Below are 16,675 nucleotides of genomic sequence, written 5' to 3' on the forward strand. Positions count from 1 at the left end.
GTTTTTTTACTTCATTCGTTTCTTTAACAAAAAAATCTCTACACCTTTCAAATGAAAGGAGTAGAGCCGCCTGGTTTTTCATTCCAAATAGTGAATACAAACATGGACGAATTTAGTCCTCGTGCTCATAGGCGAAGTGCATTGCTGATGTGGCAGCATATTGCTTCATTACCTCCTAGCTTGCCAGTTGTATATTGTGGAGGTTTTAATACACAAAAAGAGTCAACCCTAGGACGATTTTTTTTGGGGAGATCAAGGTAATTATACCTTATTTAAAGTCTGTTTGGTTGGATGGAATGGAATGGAATGACAAAGGAATGGAATGGAACAGAATGGCAAAGGAATGGAATAGGTAGAGTAATGGGATAAAGAATGTAATGGAAGAATCTACCAATTTAGCTGTGAAAATTGCTTTGTATTTGGATGACATTGTTATAACTGCGTAGATTCTTCAAAGTACAATCTTATAAAGAAAATGAAAATAGATAGCTATAATAAGTCAATCAAAAAAAGTACATTACTATTTCTTGCCTTTAACCCTTCAAATATTTAAGAAAATCCATATTACCTTTTTAGTTTCACTTCAAAAAAGTCAAAGAACTAACATTTTTCCCTTTGTTTAGGTAGGTGATATGAAAGATGCATGGCCTAATGCCCGATTGAGGAAAAATGTGTCACTTGTACGCACCTTTCATGGATTTAAAGGCATCATATATTTTTCTTTATTATTTATATCAATCTCAACTCCCATTTTTCTTTCTTTTTACTATTAAGTGAGGAAATGACCATTTTACCCTTTTGTCATCATTAAGTCCATTAAATTAAAAAGAAACAAACACCTAAGTCAACTGTGGAGTAAGTCCTGTATGCAAAGACTGTTTCTTTTTGGGACGGGGATGAACCATCTGGATGTGAGCAAAATGACCATTTTACCCTTCTTTCCTCGTAAAGTAAAAAAGAAACTACACCTAAGTCAACCCAAGGAGTATGTTTCTGTACGCACAAAGACTTTTGTGTCTAGACCGAACGAAGTCTCTAAATGTGAGAAAATGACCATCTTACCCTTCTATCTTTATAAACATATAAAGCTTCATATTGTAGGCAACAAACAAGGAGCTGTTGAGTTCTTTATGTTGATTTTTCGTGCACTTTGCCTGTGTTGGGATCGACAAACTCAAGATTTGCATGTAGATTGGATCATGTTTAGAGGAAGATCATTGGTGCCTATTTCATGTGAAGTTGTGAATGATAATATTGATGGTCAATATCCGTATTCTCATTATCCAATCTTTGTTGAATTCATGCTTCCAAGAACACTCAGACTCCTTGATCCGCCACCTGTCCAAGATGATGCAACTTCTCCACTTTCTTGATTTGTTTGTTTGTTTATATTCATTCAAGTTATTTTCTTGCTTGTTTGCTTGGTGTTTCTTGATACCAAATGTTATTGCAATTCTTGGAAATTTTGTGGGATTTGATTGAAATTTCTTGACTCCATTTTTACTTTCTTTCTGTCCTGAAAGTTGATTGATGAACACAAGTTGTAGGATGAAAGTGTAGTTATAATGATTGGTAGTTCAACAGATATTATGTGTTCGATAGCTAAATGAGACTTGCAATGCATAAGAACCAGAAAAAAAATGATATTATTTAATGAGTAATAGTCAATATGATTCAAATAAATATCACGTTTAGTATGACATTATTTAATGAGTAATAGTGAGATATCTATAATGACTTTTAGTTTATGACCAAAACGGTTATATCTTGTCCTCACAATTTTTTAAATATAAAATATGTTTGGATGCAAAACTGTTATACACTCTGTTTATTAGTTTGGTGTAGTTATGGTGATTGCTAATTGAGAATTTGAATGGGAAATTTTGTTAACCGATTATATAGACTACCTAACAACAAAATGTTATTTGAAATTATGTAATTGAGAATTTTGATATTTAAAAATTATCTAATGAAAGAATAATTTTTAGGTAGCTTCACACACAAGGGTAAAACGGTTCTTCACTGCAAACAAATATAATTTGTTCGTTGTATATGCCAAAAACCATCAAAATGGAATTGCTTGTAACCTAAAGCAATGTATTTTTCTTTTAAACTAGAAATAGTGTGCCAAAAAAAAATAGTCTGTTTGAAACTATTTGACGAATGAAACTAATAGCCCCGCTGCATTGTGCGGGTAAGTAGCTAGTATATATATATATATATATATATATATATATATATATATATATATATATATATATATATATATATATATATATATATATATATATATATATATATTACACGAATCGTCCCTCATTCAAGTGTCAAAATACACGATTAATCCCTATTTTCAAAAATTAACTCGGACCATCTTTCATATCGTAACAAGTTTCACGCTTCATCAATTGTTAGTTTGAATTTGCAGGTTTCATCCCTTGTGAGACATGAAATGACTATAATGCCCTTTTTAATTTCTTTTTAATTTATTTTTTACATTTATTATTATTATTATTATTATTATTAAAAATTATTTTTATCAGGAAATCTCTCTCTCTCTCACACACACACACCTGTTGAAGAACACTTAATCACTACCACCACACCGGAAATCTACGCCACCATCAGAAACATGCAAAACCACTACACTGGAAATCTTCTCTCTCTCTCTCTCTCTCTCTCTCTCTCTCTCCATCTTTAACAACCACCGGCAAACCAACACCACTAACTGGTGACATCAAATCCAAATGAAATTCAAATCTCAAATAAATCAAAATCCAAACAAAACCTAGAAATCAAACCTTAATTAAACTTAATTTCGAAAACCAGTCCAGAAAAAAAACTTCAAATCTATTGAAACCATCACACTTAACCACCACCATAACCGGTAATCTGCACCACTTCTGGAAATGGAGCACCACCGCTACCCCTCGCCATCTACCCTCACCTCACCAGTTGTACCGTGTTCATCGTCTTCCCCATCACAGTCGACACAATCAAACTTTACACCACCTGTCACAACCATTCGACAGTCTGCACCCTTCTTCATTCATCAGATCTAATTCAAACACTAAGATCCAGTTAATGCATCAATAATAATAAAGCAAATTCCTCGTATATAAATCACCATGTTTTGAAACCCTATTAAAGAATCAACTTCTGGAAATCCGATTAAAGCATCGAAAACAAAATAAGGGACATTCTTTTTTCGTCTTCGATGTGCTGGAACCTCGAGTAAAGCATCAAATTTTGAAACCATCGGCTTTAGGGATTTTTCTTGATTCAATTCCAGTGGGGGTCGATTTTGGGTATTTATGAACCCAAAACCTTCAAATCTAGTGAAACCATCATCTTCGGTATGAAATCGAGAAGTAGATAGGCGACGATGATGCATCAGGAACCTGCAAATCTCGTTCTGGCATGAGTGTCATAGATAAATTTGGTTTCAGATGGTGAAGGTTTCCAAATCGGATGGTGGCCGAAGGTGGAAGTAGAACCTTCGGTTTCATGATCTCATCGGAGTGGCTTCAGGGTTGCCGGCAAACATATTAGGCGGTGGTAGTGAGAGGTTTAGGGGTCGTCGGAAGGGGAGTTTATTTGATTGATGGAGATGAAGACGAATGGATGTGTGAATGAGAGGGATGCGAATCTGGGAAAGGGAGGAATGGGCGGGTTTGTGTCAATATATATATATTTTAATTTAAAAATGATAAATAATTAAATAACATTGTAAAAGAAATTATTAAGGGTAAAATAGTTATTTTATGTTTGTAGGGACGGTCAAAGTAAAAAAAACTTTTATTCAGGGACGGTCCGAGTTAATTTTTAAAAATAGAGACTGAACGTGTATTTTGGCACTTGCACGAGGGACGATTAGTGTAATTTACTCTCTCTCTCTCTCTCTCTCTCTATATATATATATATATATATATATATATATATATATATATATATATATATATATATATATATATCTTCCTGTTTCAAAATTATTGTCTACAGACAAAAAAACACAGAAATTAAGGAAACATTAATTACCACTAACTTTATACAATAAAATAAGAGTTTTTACTTTACATTTAATGCTTAGTTGGTTAAGTAATAATGAAGAATATTTTGGTAAATATGTTATTTATTTTTAGAAGTGGACTATTATTTTAGGACAAACCAAAAAGGAAAGATGGACTATAATTTTGGGACGGAGAGAGTAAGACATAACTTCATGAATGGTCATTGTGGTAGTGAAATGACGGAAATACCCTTTGTTAATGGACAAAATTTGACGGAATGAGCAAATAAGGACCTTTTGTTAAAAGTTTTAAAACTATAAGGACCATCTACGAGGTTTTTTAAACTTAAGGAATATATGACCGTTTTTTGGAAAGCATAAGGATCATTTATACAGTTTTCTTAAAGTTTTTTTCTAACTTATTAATTAAGAGTCCTTGCCCCTTCGTTCGACAAAAAGAGAAGGGTATATGCATTATTTGTTATTTTTTAATTTTAAATGTACCCTTTCTTTAATCAAGCAAAACCTTTTGGAAATCGGTCGATCATTTTATATAATAAGTATATAATAAAGTTTTTGATAATATTCATGATTTTGTCGATATCTAGACTTCTTTGAAGTATAAACTCATCTTTTGTTTATTTTACCATCCTAAAGTGGGTCTTTTTGTACATATTATTAATTTTAGGGTCTAAAGTTAATAAATTGCACCTTCGAAAATGCAAGTGTCCGCCCTGAGTCGAAGTATACCTTATACCCATAAGCTAGAGCTATCAAGCCATCGATAATTGCATCATCTAAAAAGTGACAATCTATCTCGATTATTTTGTTTGTTTATGAATATTTGCTTTTTGAGTAGATGTAGAGCTGATGGGAATAAAGATCACTGTGATGCTGTGAAAAATTACTTTTACTATTCTCCGCATCGCAAAATGTATTTAAAAAGAAATTCGATGAAAAATCATATATTTCGCAATTTATGAAACATGCATGATTTTCATAATTATTACTTATTTTATGGTAAGGAATCATCAAAAAGTGAAATTCATAGCAAAATGTGATTATACATGATACCATAACAAAATGTGAGGTCGTTTATGTAAATAAAATATTTTGTTAAACTTTTTTATCTAGTTTTTGTATTTTTGTGATTTTCTCGATATATTAAGGGTCTGAAGGTGACGTTGTGTAGAAGTGTGATGACTAATAATGAAACTCTAAACTTGAGTAAATATATAATGAGATTTTAGTTACTTTCTTATAATATCACTCCCTCGTTCATCAATCCTAAGACTCATAGAAAAGATTCAACTGTTGAGGAAAGGTAACCAACTTCTCAAATCGATCCACATTGAAATAAAAAATCTATGGAAATCGAAGTATAAGCGTGCAAAGAAAACAGCTCAGAAAGGCGTGTCTGGTAAAGTTTGGTGTTGCTGTGAATTTGAGGTACATTCCTCAAACTGGTAAATTGATGAGCTAGAAATTACCAAGAAATAAATGGAAGAGTTAATGAAGTTTTATATAAGTTATTGAGTAAGCTTTATCAGTGAATTCAAATATGTCGATCAGAATGTGAGAATCGAATTTTGACCTAGTTTAGTCGAAGTAGTGAAGTTTTTGAATTACCGTAGTTAGATGATCAAATTAACAATTTGTGAAGTTAGTATGCTGTTGTGAATGCTATAGACGAATGGAATTTGGAGTAGAATGAGTCTAATGATGTGCGTATGTGTTGTGGATACAAAAATAAAGTCGAACAGGGAGTTGGTGGGTTGTGCCTTTGTTTGTTGAGCAAATCCAAGTTATGCTTGGCACTATTTCAATTCGTGTATTACTAGATTTAAGCACCAAACACTTGGGAAATTCGTAATTAGCACATAACTTTATAATTAGATCAAGATACTAGTCATTTACTGATTATCAATTGTTTTGGGAGGCTGAAGCAAGTAGGATCATCTGCAATACTTCCATTTAACTTCAAGTTATCGGATACAAGTTATAGGTGTTCATAAGAAAGCAAAAGTTTGTAAACATAAGCATTGTGAAAAGTATGTTTATCCAATGATACAGGAATGATGATTATGAGTGTGAATTTTAGTAGATGGTATGATTGTGAAAATTATAATATAATGACATAGTGAAGAAATCTTTAAGGCTATATATGTCCTATTATACTACTAACTAAGACAATTGTTGACATCAAAATTATAAATGTGAACATTTCTTTTGTGATCCAAAGAGAATGAAATCTAGGCACCAATAGTCTGTTAAACTAAGAAACTATGTAAGACGATTTCAATTGAATCATGGTGTGTACTGTGTGTGTATTATGTTTATCCAATGATACAGGAATGGACTTATATTATTGGTTTGTACCAAAGCTGTCAACTTTCTTTACACAATAGAAGGGAATCATTGGGATTTGAACTTTGAGTGCAATAAAAACAAATTATTAACTGAGATACTCTAGGCAAAAGCACTCTTCATTTATATGTTGTTTGCTATATTTATGATTTTTTTTTCATACTACCACTATTTTGTATAATCTGTTAAAACTTTAAAATATTATTGTTACTGTCTAGTGGTCAGAGTGAGTGCTACTTTTTTGCTACTTATTAATCTGCTTCTATGTGTTAAAAACTTAAAATAGTATTATCTTTTAATTAAGATTATAATATTTTAGAATTAAGTGAAATTGGCATTAATTATCGATTTCTAAGCTCGATATGGAATTTTGTATTGTTTTCTATCGGGTTTATCATAATACTAGTTTATAACCTGTGAGAACCACGGTTATAAAATTAATTAAACTTTCATAAGAAAAACTCAAAATTATTAATCAATTATTTCAAATAAATTATTAATTAAGAGATATTTTTTTAGTTATATAAAATTGTAATCGTTGATTTAAATAAATATATAAAAATGTATCACCTTATAATATATATTAATTTTATTTTATTTTTTATTCCAATTTTATTAATTTAATGTAATCAGAGTGTGAAATTTAAAATGAAAAATCAATTATTAATTTAATGTAATTAAAGTGGGAATTTAAAATTTAAAATTTGAAATTTGAAATGGATAATTAATAGGTTTACATGTGGCATGATAGATAACATATAATATTAATGAGAATGTTTAATATTGTGACACTTGTCAATAGGAGAATAAACTTATTAATTTATTAGAATAGAATAGGGATTTTTATAATTATTTTATTATTTCTCCTTGAGGCTTACGCCTCGGTTCTCCTTGAGGCAGGTTTCCCTACTTTTAAACCTATTGACATTTGATGTAAAACATTGGGATGTAAGCGGTTAATCATGGTGGGAAATGTGAATTTATCTCACTATATAAATTCTTACATGACCAAAATTTTTATATTGAAGCGAACCTTGTGTAGATATTGCTATTTAATTGAACCAACATGTGACTTGATGATAATATCTGATTCATGAGAAGCATTGTTTGAATTTAAATAAATGACTATTTTACCCTCATGTTTAAATTTAACAAATAACAAATGACCATTTATCTAATAACCTTTATAAATTAAAACGGTATATTTTCACATTAAATTTTTTTTTTTTTTTAAATAACATGATTAGTAACTTAAATTGAACATAATTTTAAAAAAGTTCAAATAATAAAATTAAATTCAAACAAATATTTACATATATAATATTAATGGAAAAACAAAAATAGTGAGCACATGAATTTGGTATAATATTTACAAATAATAGTGAAGAAATCAATATATAAGCATAAAAATGTACTTCATTACTATTATTCAGAAAGGGAGTTTGCTAAAGTTTGGTTTTGCAAGCATATTTCCTCCACTTCTTTTAAGAAAAATCTCAATTTAGAATATAGAGTGATCTTTAGTTGGTATATATGATTGTGGAAAAACCGAAAATCTAACCCACATTACCTAAGTCAATTCATGGCTATCTTTAGAATTGGAACTTGTATTATACTTTCAATGGAGTTTTTATGACCTAAAAATGAAAACGAAAATGTAAGGACTAGTTATAAGTTCTTTTACATGGTAATATGTTCAATTATGAGTTCTGACGATTTTTTCCTACATGATATTAGGTTTTATTGGCAACTCATATCTCTCTGTACAAAGTTATTTTCATTGAGGTGCTCAAACCACTTACATTCTATCCCAAAAAATTAACACATCGATGGCATCATCATCATCATCATCTCCTCCTTCTGCCCTGGTCTTTTCTTCTCAGTCATGGAAGTACGATGTTTTTCTTAGCTTTAGAGGAGAAGACACTCGAAATACTTTTGTGGGTCATCTCTACTCTGCTCTTGAACAAGAAGGTATCTACACTTACAAGGATGACGAAACACTTCCCCGAGGCGAAACGATCCGCCCATCTCTTATGAAGGCTATTGAAGAATCACAGATAGCCGTCATCGTATTTTCAAAAAACTATGGCGATTCGTCCTGGTGTCTGGATGAACTTGCACATATTATGAAATGTAGGGATACGAAAGGCCAAGTTGTTATGCCTATATTTTATGACGTGGATCCCTCTGAAGTACGAAAACAAAAACGGAAATACGGAGAAGCATTTGCCAAACATGAGTTGGAGAAGAAGACCAAGGTTGAATCTTGGAGAAAAGCACTTGTGGATGCAAGTAACATTTCTGGATGGGAACCCCAACACATTGCGAACGGGTAATTTCTTCTGTGTTTTTGCATCATTATGCTTAAGATACGTGTGCTCTACAACGCATTTTTTTTATATTTGTACCTTATAAGCTTTTTGTACAAGTGTTGTAATTATTCTTGATGAAGCTGATCACCTTTATAAACAGTGAGGCTTTGACTGCATCACTTGATCAGAGCTGAATATAAACTTGTATAAACTTTCAGTAGATGTTATTGGGCAAGTTAAAAGTTATCCCAAGAAAATTGTTACAAACTACTTGTGATATTGACTTTACAAATTTTCTTTGGATGGGAAATATAAAGGGTAATTAGGACTCTGTGTGAAATTTATTTTTTTCATGGAACATGATCTTTTGTGAGTGTGATCATATGTTAATTATGCTTGTATATCCAATGTGTAGGCATGAAGCAAAAGGCATCAAACAAATTGTATTGGAAATTTCACAGAGGTTGCAGCCAGTAACTTCAAGTTTAGATGAGAACCTGATCGGAATGGCAGCTCGCTTGCAAGATTTGAAATTGGAGTTAGAAATTGGGTCAGGTGGTGTTCGAATGGTTGGAATATGGGGTGTTGGGGGTGGTGGTAAGACTACTCTTGCATATTCTATTTATGATGAAATTTGTAGCAAGTTTGATGGTTGCTGCTTTGTTGAAAATATTCGAGAGGAATCAGGCAGATATGGTTTGGGAAAATTGAAAGAAAAAGTTCTTTCAGAAATGGAAGTAAACAGAGTTGGAGGAGGAAGATGCTTGATAAATAATAGGTTTCGCCATAGAAAGGTCTTGATTGTTTTGGATGATGTCGATAACCTTGACCAACTGAAAGCATTAGCTGGATCACATGATTGGTTTGGTGAAGGAAGCCGAATAATAATCACAACCCGAGATAAGCATTTATTAACTGCCCACAAAGTAAATGTCATACACAATATTAGCTTGTTAAGCGGTGATGAGGCCATTAAGCTCTTTCGCAAGCATGCACCCCGGGATAACAGACCAGTAGTAGATTATGAGCATCTTTCAAGAAAGGTGGTGTCTTATGCTGGTGGGCTTCCATTAGCACTTACAGTTTTAGGTTCATTTCTGTGTGACAAAGACATTAATGAGTGGAAGAGTACATTAGTGAGACTGAAGGAGATCCCAGATACTGATATTGTTGGAAAGCTAAAAATCAGCTTCGATGGACTTAAACCAATTGAGAAAGAGCTGTTCCTAGATATTGCATGTTTTTTTAGGGGGTATCCCGAAGATGGTGCAATGAAGAGCCTTGATGCTTGTGGTTTTCATCCTGTTATAGGAGTGAAGGTGTTGATACAAAAGGCTCTCATAACCATTTCGAATGAAAGGTTTGATATGCATGATCTGGTGCAAGAAATGGGACACTACATTGTTAGAGGGGAAAACCCTAACAATCCTGAAAAGCATAGTAGAGTTTGGAAGAGGGAAGATGTTTGGAAAATATGCTCTATGGATGCAACAACGGTAATGGTTAAGCTAGTTTTTAATGATATATTATGCATGTATAAACAAACACTTGTAACCCAACCCTGACACAATTTTGTTCCTCTATCACAGGAACTAGACATGATTGAAGCAATAAGACTTGAATTCGGTACTAAGGGTCAGTTACAAAGGTATAAACATCTTCCTCCGATTGTTGCAAACACGAAGAACCTTAGGTGGATTGAATGGGAAGGTGATCTTGCAAGTCCATTGCTTAGCAACTTTCCACAAAGAACACTTCGTCATCTAGTATTATATAACAGCTTGCAGAAACAACTTTGGGAGGGTTATAAGGTAATTCTTATTCTCTATCTAATTAAGAGATGAAAACGAAGTGGATGATGAATGTTCAGCCTGACTAATTGTTGGTGTCATTAAGCAACTTCAGTTATATTTTTTCAACTAGTTATAGTATTAAAAGCATGAGCCTTTAATTTGTAAATCTACTTTGTGTTACTATCGATAAACTTGGTGAAATATAACTTGTTTGATATGATATTGACACATTAGTCAGTGTAACCCGTTGTATTTACGTAAAGCTCATCCTCCATGCAGATACCCTTTTGCTTAACATAAACACAAAAAATCTTGCTGTTCTTTTTTTTTTTAAAAATAAAATAAAAAGCATCTCATTGTCTGGGTAAGGTTTTAATCTAAATCTATTTTTTTGGTGTTTAGTAACCAATATAAAACATTGATATGCATCAAAAAATCTTATATTATTTTTTTTTGTTAAGTGATTTTAAAATTGTAATTAAACGAACACCTAAAATGATTTCCATCTACGGATGTTCTTTTTGTCTAATTTTATTAAATAGTGTGCAACTGAGACGCATTCTATGCTCTCTCTCTCTCTCTCTATATATATATATATATATATATATATATATATATATATATATGTGTGTGTGTGTGTGTGTGTGTGTGTGTGTGTACCTAATTTTTGATCTGTTTCCACTTGTATGCAACAGTTGCTGCCAAATTTGAAGACAATTGAACTTTGGGATTTAGATAACCTAATCATGACACCAGATTTTGAGGGACTTCCAAATCTTGAAACATTCAAGCTTGCTGGATGTTCATATTTAGAAGAGATTCATCAATCGATGGGATGTTTGGAGAGGCTTGTTTTCTTATCTGTAGGAAGTTGTTGGAGACTTAAGATGTTTCCACCAATTACCCGAGTAAAGAAACTCGAGACCCTTACATTCTTTGACTGCCCTGAACTTTTTAAGATCTCAGAGATCCAACCGAACATGGAGAATTTACCACTTCTTCATTTGGATGACAGTGGGAATGAAGTTGCATCCTACATAGAATCTTGTCCAAACTTATTTTTTGTTATTTGTTGGAGGTGTGGTTGCAGCAATCTTCCTGGTGTAGAATGTTGTGTAGAGGAGCCTTCTTTACCTCACAACAACATGAAGCCTTGTTTACGTGACAACAACATGAAACACATAGGGTTGACGTTTTTTCCCAAGGACTTGAGAAATTTGAATCTTAGCTACTGTAATTTGGGAGATGAAGAAATTAGCTCTGCTGTTTGTGAGTTACCCAACTTGCAAGAACTTAATCTAAGCGAAAATAGTTTTTCACATTTAAATTTTAGTCTCTTTCAACTTCCTCGGCTCAAATTGCTCAATGTGTCTTATTGCAAAGGACTTGTAGAATTGTCAAAGCTGCCATCAAGTATAGCTGTTGTTATAGCAGATGGTTGTACATCACTTGAAAGTATTATACTTATTTCAGATTGCAAATGGTTGTGGCATGTCTCACTTAAGGGGGAGAACAAACTCTGTGATGGTGACTTATTACTAGACTCCATGCTCCAGGTTTGGCTGTACATACCTTTGCAGTTTCAATCATTATTCTTTATCATATAGACCCAAAACATAAGAATAATAATGCATGTGTATTCCATGGCAGGGAAATGCTATTGAAGATCATTTTATCAATATCAGTCTTCAACATCAGATTCCAAAGGTGTTTGTGGGTAGGCTGTTTAGGGGGACAACACTTACACTACATCTTCCTGATGATTTGTACAACTTTTGCGGGTTCTTAGTATGCCTTGTCACCAAAATAAAAGGACCGGATATTAATATAATTATGAAGCAGGAGGTAGATGAAGATTCTGTATTTGGGCGTATAATGCATGAGCCTAATGAAGCAACAGAGCCTGAGTATGAGGGAACAAAGACATATGTAGGATATGTTTCCTTTGGTTCATTGAGACACACCGCATTTTCAAATTCATCTTACAATATGATTTCAGTTTCCACATACAGAGAAAGTTATGTTGGAGCTGAGCTTGTTCCTAGGAAAAGCAAAGGTGGTGAGATGCAAGCAACAGATACCTCAGAAATTTGGGATGATGAACTCGATTATAGACCGCCGTTTACGATAAAATATGATTCAAAATCTTTTATCGACATTCTATGGCGACCTTAGGACAACATGTTCCAACAAAGTCTTACTGCTTTGTTTACAGGTTTGTAGCTTTCTTTGTATTAATCCTTTATTCGACCATTCAGATCAGGTGGAAAACTTTGAATAAACACAGTAGAAAATTTTGCCCCCAAAAGCTCCCCTGTTTTCTTTCTCCTTTGTTTCATACTCTGTTTTTTTTTTTTTTTTCCTGATTTTGCTACAGCATCAACAAGTTGTTTATTTACACTAGGTATCAGAGCACAACCTTACCTGGTTTATTCCCAAATACCAACCCTGGCCTTGGTATCAGAGCTCTTGGAATATATGAACATTCCAATCGTAATTTGTTGTATCTGGCTGAGAAAATATTTGAAACTTATATATATATATATATATATATATATATATATATATATATATATATATATATATATATATATATATATGGTTAGGTTCATTTGAGACAACCTATATTTTGTGAGACCGTGAGACGTATTTTTTTTTTATTTCTTTTTTATTTTTGTTTAATTTTTTTTAGTTAATTCAAGTTACGAAAATAATATTTAAAAAAAGAATTTTTGGATTTTTCCATTTATTTTGCATTTTAAAATTATTTTTTAGAATATGTACAGTGTAATATTCTATTAGAATATTTTACGTATTTTTTTTAAAAAAAAAAACAGGATTTTTTTTAGTTAATTCAAGTTCCCAAAATAATATTTAAATTTTTTTTTAGATTTTTCCATTTATTTTGCATTTTAAAATTATTTTTTAGAATATGTACAGTGTAATATTCTATTAGAATATTTCACGTATTTTTAAAAAAAAATGGGATTTATTTTTTATTTTTTTTAGTTAATTCAAGTTCCGAAAATAATATTTAAAAAAAGAATTTTTAGATTTTTCCATTTATTTTGCATTTTAAAATTATTTTTTAGAATATGTTAGTGTAATATTTTATTAGCATATTTTACGTATTTTTAAAAAAAACGGGATTTTATTTATTTATTTATTTATTTTTCATTTTTTTTAGTTAATTCAAGTTCCGAAAATAATATTTAAAAAAATAATTTTTGGATTTTTCTATTTATTTTGCATTTTAAAATTATTTTTAGATTTGGTCTCACGGTCTCACAAAATTAGAATGGTTTTAAATGAACCTATATATATATATATATATATATATATATATATATATATATATATATATATATATATATATATATATTATCAATTTATAGTGTTTTCATTTAGCATATTAATTTACTGTTGATACGTTGTAATCAACAAATTGTAATCATCATGAACTTTAAATTACTTTCGTTTCTGATTAAAAAAAATCAAAATGAATGTGTTTCCTTTTGTTACCTGACACGGTGAAGTAGAGTACCATTTTAATAAATATGAGGTCGGATCAAAGTACAATGAATTTGTAGCTAAATCAAGAAGCATCTCCCAGTTGGCCACAAATTAAGCTGGACTTGAGCAAGTACTTGAGCCAATGAAATGCTACTAGTGTAACACCAAGGCCCATCCGAATGGCACCAAAAGCTTAATATGACCCAAATTCCTAAATGATACCTAAAGCCCATTATGAGCCCAAATCGAAGAAGGCTCATAGCCTAACAATGGCCCAAAGTCAGAAAGATCAGTGGCCCAACAAGGCCCAAAAACCTAATAGTCAAAATATGGCCCAAATCACAAAAGTCAACGAAAGTCAACAACTGCTGCATACACCCTGCATACTCAGACTTACGCCTGGCATACACCACAACAGTCCAAACTCACCATTAAGTGCTTAATAAGTTAAGTCACTAAGTCTAATTCTCAGATTTGATCCTAAATGAAGTCTTAACACGTAAAGTTGGCAACTTTACTCTTTTGCATGTCTTAATGGGACCAAATACTTAATTTGACCAATAAGAACCCTAACTCATGCATGGTCCAATATAGCACATCAAGATTGCATTATTATGTATAAGGAACCTCAAAAATGCTAAGATCTACCATCCTTAGCTTATGGAGTAGCCAGCATGACTTCAAGGGACCATAAAATGCACAAAACAAGCCCTAACTAGATCTATCATGTTGAACCATCAAGTTAAGAGCTATATACCTCCAAAAGCTTTCCAAGATGGTAATGATTCTGGATACACAAGCTCCAACCACACCAATGCAACTTCCAAGAGTTCTTCTTCCTTCACGATCACCAAAAACACTCTCAAAGATCACTTCCAATCTCAAAACACTCAAATGGTAATTAGGGTTTTGTTCTTAGGGTTTGGGAAGGTGGAGGCTGGTTATAAGAAGGTGCAAGAGTAACTTAAGGTGTTTAAATAGAGCACAAACCCTAAAAATTAGGGTTTGCCCCATATAGTCGTACGCCTTACGTACTCCATGCACGTACAACATACGTAGGTTGCCTCTGCGACTAAGTTTCAACCCAGTAAGCCCAGCGTACTCCTAGCGTACGCCCAGTGTACTCCTAGCGTACGCCCAACATACTCGGCTAAGGACCAAAATGCAAGAATTTTAAGTTAAGGCCAAGAAGGGAAAATACTTGAAATGTAATATTATACATTGCCTCCTATTAATAGAAGGATACTTGGTAGGACTGCTACTAACAAGATTAGAGCTAGTAGAGAAAAGCAAGCATGCCAGAAGGTCTCTAAGGCTTGAAAAAAAGTGAAGTGTAGTATTTGCAAGGAGATAGGTCACAAGAATGCTACTTTTCCAGAGGGAGGAAGACCCCAAAAGTTAAATCTGAGGAGAAAGAAAAAAAGAGTTGGTGTAAACCAAGATGCAAGACATGTAATACCATTTGAAATCTTTTAATGTAGTTACATCAGATTTGCCACTAACATTAAATAATGATGATATGTAGGTCAAAGGAAATGAAGGTCAACTACAAGAGGAGGTGGAACTCACTCCAGTTAAGGTGGAAATTACTCAAAATGATGTGCAACTTATCCTAAATGTTGTTTAATCTAGTGGTGCAGAAATAGAAAAGGAGTTTGGTGATGTGCAACTTACTCAACCTAAAGGTAAAGATGGTGTTGCTAATGTCCATGTTGAGGATGGTGTTGTTAATTTCCAATTTCAGGAGAAGATTAGAGTAAGACAAAATTTTGAGATTTTGAAGAGGATAAGGGAAAGAAACTCATAAAGAATCTTGAAGTTGAAATTGGTGATAATGCTCCAAGAAATTCTAAGGGAAAAGCTCTTGTAATTGATTAGTATAGTTTGGATTGTTGTTTGGATTTATGTTTGTTAATTAGGATAATGGTAAAATTGTTGTTTCGATTTATGTTTGTTAATTATAAATGATGGTAAAATTGTTGTTTGGTCTTTATGAAAATAGGTTGCCTATTTATGTTTGTTAATTACAATGATAGTAAAATTGTTGTTTGGTATTTATGAAAGTAGGTTGCATATTTATGTTTGTTAATTAGGATGATAGTAAAATTGTTTTTTGGTCTTTATAATAGTAAGTTGCCTATTTATGAAATTTGATTGGATAATATTCTGAATGAAATAATAGTAATATTTGCATGCATGTGAGTGATTAACATGGTCCCGGATGTGCAATATGGACCAAAGTATTTTGAAGTAAGTAAAAGTGGTCCACAATTATCATTTATTTTAAGCATTTGATGCACATACTATTTTACTTTACAAACATTGTGTATTAACACATAGTCCACTATGTACTAATGTTTTGAATATAAAAACATGTACTTCAAAGTAATATATAAAAACATGCACTTTTCCCATTATAGAAACATTCATTCTCACTATTTCCACCATACTCTTCTCCTTAGCTAAGAGAAACTCCAATTCAACCATCCTTGTCCTCAAGTTGTTGATCATAGAAAGATCCTCTTTAGCATCCAGTTTATGCTTTAGAGAATAAACATTGTTTTTATGGTACCCTTCTTCCAGTTCTTCATATTTCCATTCAAAATACCCATATTTCTCCAGCCTAGTCTGTAAGCAATCCACATTAAGACAACTTCAACCAATAGAATCAAAATCAA

General features: G+C 32.2%; 1 protein-coding gene and 2 long non-coding RNA genes across 11 annotated transcripts; all 3 read left to right on the forward strand.

The window, feature by feature from the left end:
• Window positions 1-42: 42 nt before the first annotated feature.
• Window positions 43-1,497, forward strand: LOC145008075 (uncharacterized). Its single transcript, XR_013663254.1, has 2 exons — window positions 43-257; window positions 624-1,497. It is a non-coding gene; the product is annotated as an uncharacterized LOC145008075 (long non-coding RNA).
• A 3,793-nt stretch (window positions 1,498-5,290) lies between these two features.
• Window positions 5,291-13,003, forward strand: LOC145008070 (disease resistance protein Roq1-like). 9 transcript variants are annotated; one of them, XR_013663250.1, is made up of 8 exons: window positions 5,291-5,458; window positions 8,114-8,711; window positions 9,107-10,187; window positions 10,281-10,502; window positions 11,180-12,040; window positions 12,135-12,413; window positions 12,484-12,699; window positions 12,862-13,003. XR_013663250.1 is itself a non-coding variant. In XM_078966695.1 (7 exons), exons 2-6 carry the CDS (start codon window positions 8,206-8,208, stop codon window positions 12,657-12,659), a joined length of 3,195 nt encoding a protein of 1,064 aa, XP_078822821.1. In that variant the 5' UTR covers window positions 5,291-5,458; window positions 8,114-8,205; the 3' UTR covers window positions 12,660-12,699; window positions 12,862-13,003. The 9 variants fall into 9 exon arrangements, 7 of the variants coding, with proteins under 7 accessions (XP_078822821.1, XP_078822822.1, XP_078822823.1 ...); XR_013663251.1 differs by having other exon boundaries at window positions 12,889-13,003; XM_078966695.1 differs by having other exon boundaries at window positions 12,135-12,699.
• An 893-nt stretch (window positions 13,004-13,896) lies between these two features.
• On the forward strand, window positions 13,897-15,996 carry LOC145008076 (uncharacterized). The gene is made up of 2 exons (XR_013663255.1): window positions 13,897-15,449; window positions 15,523-15,996. It is a non-coding gene; the product is annotated as an uncharacterized LOC145008076 (long non-coding RNA).
• The last annotated feature ends 679 nt before the right edge of the window (window positions 15,997-16,675 follow it).

This window comes from Lactuca saligna, chromosome 8 (assembly GCF_052625555.1).
Source record: "Lactuca saligna cultivar CGN05327 chromosome 8, ASM5262555v1, whole genome shotgun sequence".
NCBI classification, from domain to species: Eukaryota; Viridiplantae; Streptophyta; class Magnoliopsida; order Asterales; family Asteraceae; genus Lactuca; species Lactuca saligna.

Excerpts from the sequence above, each read along its gene's own strand:
- LOC145008070 (XM_078966695.1), top strand. The coding sequence starts at position 8,206 with ATGGCATCATCATCATCATCATCTCCTCCTTCTGCCCTGGTCTTTTCT. Across the intron at positions 10,188-10,280 it reads GCTCTATGGATGCAACAACG|GAACTAGACATGATTGAAGC; the intron begins GTAATGGTTAAG and ends CCTCTATCACAG. Across the intron at positions 10,503-11,179 it reads AACTTTGGGAGGGTTATAAG|TTGCTGCCAAATTTGAAGAC; the intron begins GTAATTCTTATT and ends TGTATGCAACAG.